General features: G+C 40.6%; 1 protein-coding gene across 3 annotated transcripts in view; it reads right to left on the bottom strand.

Moving 5' to 3' along the window:
• UBR2 (ubiquitin protein ligase E3 component n-recognin 2) overlaps positions 1-6,083 on the bottom strand; it is a 117,257-nt gene that overhangs the window by 14,633 nt on the left and 96,541 nt on the right. For all 3 annotated transcript variants that reach the window (XM_032299421.1, XM_032299420.1, XM_032299422.1), the window contains exons 37-38: positions 923-1,019; positions 601-668 (exon numbers count right to left, since the gene is read on the bottom strand). In XM_032299421.1, the coding sequence (XP_032155312.1) occupies positions 601-668; positions 923-1,019 (165 nt within the window). The remainder of the gene's footprint in view (positions 1-600; positions 669-922; positions 1,020-6,083) is intronic.

The following is a 6,083-nucleotide window of genomic DNA, read 5'->3' as shown; positions in this document are numbered from 1 at the left end:
TTTTTTTTTTTTTTTTTTTTTTTTTGAGACAAAGTCTCGCTCTGTTGTCCAGGCTGGAGTGCAGTTGCACAATCTCTGCTCACTGCAACCTCCGCCTCCCGGATTCAAGCAATTCTCCTGACTCAGCCTGCTGAGTAGCTGGGATTACAGGTGTGCACCACCACGCCCAGCTAATTTTTTGTATTTTTAGTAGAGATGGGGTTTTACCACGTTGGCCAGGCTGGTCTCGAACTCCTGACCCCAAGTAATCCATCCACCTTGGTCTTGCAAAGTGTTTGGATTACAGGCATGAGCCACTGCACCTGGCCTGTTGCTGGTGTTTTTATCTCTTTACAGGTTAAAAAGCACAGAGAGGTTAAAACACTGACCTCAGTCACAAAGCAAAATAAGAGACAGAGGATGTCTTGATAACCAGGTCAAGTCTCTCAACGAGGCTCCTAAATGTTTTCTTTTTTAGGTTTCTCATAAAAGAATTATACTCAGAAGGGGTAAGGAAATCATAGGATAACTCCTTCCTGTCTGCCACTACACTGCTCACCAAACCTAAGGTAAAGTTACATAATATGACAGAGAAGTTCAAACAAACTGCAAAATACCCACCAATAAATGAAACATGTCAATATCTAATATGCATGGAAGGTCTTCATGGCCGTCATTAGGCACCAATGCTAGAGATTTAAAGAAAAATACATGAGCATATTTCATATGACAACATATGTTAAAATGCGTATAATCTGCTTTAAATTTATCTTCTTGCAAGATATGTAAGAATTTATAAGCTAGAGCTTACATATAAGAAAACCAGTACTACTAAATATTTAATTCATTATTGAGAGAAGCTGAACCATTAAAAACAAAATTTCAGAGGATGAGAAATGACCATAACATGCATTACATGAGTATTAAATGTATTAATACTCACATGCAAAAAGTTTACAAAAATGTCCTTGCACCACTGAAAGCAATGCCACTGTCCAGTGTGCTGCTGCAAATCTCGTCAGTGACCTAAGACAGTCATCCTGAATTAAAGAAACCAACACAATTAACAAAAAAACCAACATATAAAGCAGTTGTCTTTCAGGAATGCCAGTTCAGAGCACAGCTGGATGCACAATGAAACTGCTCTAGATGGTATGGAACCAAATCTATGACATCTCAATGACATGTCTCTAACACAGGATAAATGAAATGGGAAATGTCTAAGTGTATGCTGAATACATGAAACCTATCTCTTTGCCACCATGTTGCTGGCTTTCTCTAGAAAAGAAAAGAATACAGAATATATGCAACAGACAGAAAGCAAGGGACACTCTCAAGATGAAGATGCAGGCTGGGAGTGGTGGCTCACGTCTGTAATCCCAGCACTTTGGGAGGCCGAGATGGGCAGGTCACCTGAGGTCGGGAGTTCGAGACCAGGCTGGCCAACATGGAGAAATCCTGTCTCTACTAAACATAGAAAATTAGCCGGGCATGGTGGTGCACGCCTGCAGTTCCAGCTACTCAAGAGGCTGAGGCAGGAGAATTGCTTGAACCTCGGAGGTGGAGGTTGCAGTAAGCTAAGATCGCGCCACTGTACTCCAGCCTGGGCAACAGAGCAAGACTCTATCTCAAAAAACAAATAAACAAGCCAAGATGCGGATGCAGTATTTCTTTATTTTTATCCCAAAGAGATACTCTAAAACATATATTTCTTATGTTTATCCTACAGAGATATTCTAAAATGTGGATACTCTTCTTTAAAATGTAGAGTATCCTAAAGAGATTCTCTAAATGTAGTTTCCCCAATATTTGGAGTATCCTAAAAAGATATTTGGACATATTCACTAAAATGGGGGCACAAATGAGGGTGCCTGCAGCTATTAAAAACTGTTATGAGGACTAAAAAGCAATAATAAGAAAACTCTTGATTTAAAGAATAAGGTAGAAACAAAGCTACATGTGAGTACCAATTGTAATCAAGCATGAATATGCTAATAGAAAAAGATGGATATGTGATAAGTTGATGACTTTTTCTTCCTGCTTATTTTTTCATTTTCCAAATTTTCTGTAATGTTGTGTGGTTCAATAAATATTGAGGTCCTACTATATACACTAGGTCTTGGTTCTGAAGATCTTCAAATAAAACTCATTCTCCCTTCTCCTGCTCTCAAAGAGCTTAAAGCCCTGGGGGTGGGAAAGGAAAAAAGTGGGGAAGGGGGCAGGCATCACACGTGAGAGAACTCTAACTCACAGTACATGCTCGGAGGGCTTTCTCCGGGAAAGGAAAGCTTGGACAGCATCTTTCAGTAGCAGTCTGCTTAGGGCATTCTAGACAAAGGAAATTGAATATGCAAGGCTTGGGAACTAGCACTGAGGAATTCGAAGTGATTCTACAAGTCTGGACCACAGGGGCAGGAACTGGGAGGAGGTGATAATGGAGAAATAGGTTAAGAAGTTTGTAGAAGTATGAAGAATATGATTAGGGTTGTTTTTGGAGGAAGTCCTCTGATAATGTGTTAGAGAAGGGTGAGATTCTCGGTAAAAACTGTTACAATAATCTAGGCAAGAAATGATAATGGGGCTGAACCAAATGAGTAGAAGGAGCGGAAAGGATTTGACAGACTTTGCTGACCAACTGAATGTGAATGCCCAGGCTAAATAATGTATCCAGGCTGGGTGCAGTGGCTCACACCTGTAATCCCAGCACTTTGGGAGGCTGAGGCGGGTAGATCACCTGAGGTCAGGAGTTCAAGACCAGCCTGGCCAAGTTGGTGAAACTCTGTCTCTACTAAAAACACAAAATAGCCAGGTGTGGTGGCGTGAACCTGTAATCCCAGCTACTCGAGAGACTGAGGCAGGAGAATCGCTTGAACCCAGGAGGCAGAGGTTGCAGTGAGCTGAGATTGCGCCACTGCTGTCCAGCCTGGGTGACAGAGCGAGACTCTGTCTCCAAAAAGAAAAAAAAAAAACTGTTGGTGTGTATAAAATCACACACATACACACAAACACACACACACTCTCTCAAAGAATATGAAATATGAAATGAAATTAAAAATTGCTTTTTCTTTTTTAAAATCTGTATTTAAACATTTTTCACCACATGGATTATCTGTAAAATAAAATAAAACATGCTTTAAAATAACTTGGCCAAAGAAAGGAAGCAAAGAGCTAGGGTGCTAGACTGAAGGAAGGCAACACTGAGAGCAAGAATAAGAGGATAACTAAGCACACTCGTCCACAGAGGAAGTGCATGGAGAAAAAGAAGAGAGGACACTGATGAGGAAGAGATGGATTCCACAGATGCGCATTCTTCCAAACCACATAGAAGAAAGGGTAATAGGATCCCTTATCCTCTGATACAGGAGTGCATGGAGTTATTCATAAGTTTTAACAGTGGAGTCGGGAAAACAGAAGTTGTTCACCCTAATAGTTATACACTTTAAAAAATTAAATTAAAAAATTTAAATAATAGACTGCATTTTATTATTATTATTATTTTTTTTTTTCTGAGACAGAGTTTCGCTCTTGTTGTGCAGGCTGGAGTACAATGGTGCGATCTCAGTTCACAGCAACCTCCACCTCCTCGGTTCAAGTGATTCTCCTGCCTCAGCCTCCCAACTGATCTGCCCACCTTGGCCTCCCAAAGTGCCGGGGTTACAGGCATGAGCCACTGCGCCCTGCCTAGACTGCATTTTATAAGGCCAGCATAACTCTGATGCCAAAATCTTACAAGAAAAAAAAACCAGGCCAATCTCTCTTATATGCATAGGTGTAAAATCTTAGACAAAACATCACACGGCTGTGTGGAGTAGCTCATGCCTGTAATTCCAACACTTTGGAAGATTTAAGTGGGAGGATCCCTTGAGCCTAGAAGTTTGAGACCAGCCTGGGCAACATAGTGAGACCCTGTCTCTAAAAAAAAATGAGAAATAAAAAATAACATATCACAAATCAAATATAGTGATATATAAAAATGGATAATATACATAAACGGGTTGAAATTATTTCAAGAATGCAAGATTAGTTTAACATGTGAAAGTTAATCAACGTAAAATGATTAACACAAAACCATATTAATAGAAAAAAGTAGACGCAGTAGCAGCAAGAGTATCCCGAAGTAGTGTGAAGTATATAACATCAAGAAATGTATAAAACTGCCTTGTAAACTAGATAAAATTCTATACTATATGCCTGTATTTTCAATAATCGACATATTAGCTCTTAGTGTGGCAAAAAACATCATTGTCAACATTGATCATAGATCATATTATAGTCAAGACTGATATGAATTGCCATTCTGCTGATTCACTATAAAGATGCAATTCAGGGCTGGGTGTAGTGGCTCACACCTGTAATCCCAGCACTTTGGGAGGCTGAGGCGGGTGGATCACCTGAGGTCAGGAGTTCGAGACCAGCCTGGCCAACATGGTGACATCCCGTCTCTACTAAAAATACAAAAATTAGCTGGGCATGGTGGTGTGTGCCTGTAATCCAGCTACTTGGGAGGCTGAGGCAGAAGAATCTTTTGAACCAGGAGGCAGAGGTTGCAGTGAGCAGTGAGCTGAGATTGCGCCACTGCACTCCAGCCTGGGCAACAGAGAGAGACTCCTTCAAAAAAAAAGAAAAATGCGATCAGGCCGTATCCCTAGATACTCTAGTTCAGCAAGTCCACAGGGGCCCAGATACCTATATTTTTTACAAACTCCAAAGAGATTTTTAATGCAGAACTTCCAGCTGAGAACGTCTGATACTGAAGCTATAGTCCTAAAACAATAAAGAAGGCCTTGAGATGCTTTAAAAATAAATAAATAAATAAGGGTCCAGAGACTAGGTGTGTGCAATGACAAAAGCCAGCAAACTAGTTGATAAGTTGTCCCATGTAACTCTATTTTCTACACCGGTTTTTGTTTCTTGGTTAGGTCCTTATATCACTGGTTCTCAATCCTAACTCCTAAGAAGCTTTTAAAAAATATTAGTGTCCATCTTCAAAAACTGATTTAACTGATCTGTGTCAGGGCCTGACATTAAACACACACACACACACACGCTCTCTCACTCTCTCTCTCTCTCTCTTTCACAACTTCTGTTTGAGGAAAAACAAAACAATCAATCCCCCAAAATCTTCCAGGTGATTCTACATGAATACACTGAGATGATTTTGCTCTCAAAGGCACTTTTGTTTTTTTTGAGACAGGGTCTCACTCTGTCACCCAGGCTGGAGTACTGTGATGTGACCATAGCTCACTGTAGCCTCGACTTTCTGGGCTCAAGTGAGTGTCCCACCTCAGCCTCCTGAGTGCCTGGGACTACAGCTGCATGTCACCATAGCTGGCTAATTAAAAAATTTTTTTTGTAGAGGTGGAGTCTCATTATGTTGCCCAAGATGGTCTTGAACTCCTGGGCTCAAGCCGTCTTTCTTCCTTGACCTCCCAAAGTGCTGGGATTTACAGGTGTGAGCCACTATGGCCTCAAAAGCACTTTTATGATTGAAAGCTTAAACAGCAGGAAGTTTATGACATTAGCAGATACTAGCTACAAAGTGAAAAGCAGCAAGCTTTGACTGTATACTCCTTTGTTTTCCTCTGCATTAAATGTGCTCAGTTTGACATTAATTTGCACTTATTTATACATGTTGCTTTTAAAAGATGGTTAAATGTGTGTTGTTTTATATTTCCATTTATAGTGTTAAAAACTCAAGACTATGCACTCTAGTTTTAGTTTTCCATATTTTCAAGTACTTCACCAAGAGCTCTGAATGAAAAGAGAGGTATAGTTATTTCCTGAAGTTTATTTATTAATTAAAAAAATTTTTTTTGAGACACAGTCTTGCTCTGTTGCCAGGCTGGAGCACAGTGGTGCGGTCTCGGCTCACTGCAACCTCCGCCTCCCGGGTTCATGCGATTCTCCTGCCTCAGTCTCCCAAGTAGCTAAGACTATAGGAGCACCACTATGCCCAGCTAATTTTTGTATATTTTTAGTAGAGAGAGGGTTTTACCATGTTGGTCAGGATGGTCTGATCTCTTAATCTTGTGACCTGCCTTGGCCTCCCAAGTACTGGGATTACAAGTATGAGCCACTGCACCTGGCCTCGTGAAGTTTACTTG

This window comes from Sapajus apella, unplaced genomic scaffold (genome assembly GCF_009761245.1).
Source record: "Sapajus apella isolate SASKATOON/1434 unplaced genomic scaffold, GSC_monkey_1.0 scaffold41, whole genome shotgun sequence".
Lineage (NCBI taxonomy): Eukaryota > Metazoa > Chordata > Mammalia > Primates > Cebidae > Sapajus > Sapajus apella.
This window is presented reverse-complemented; position numbering and strand designations above follow the sequence as displayed.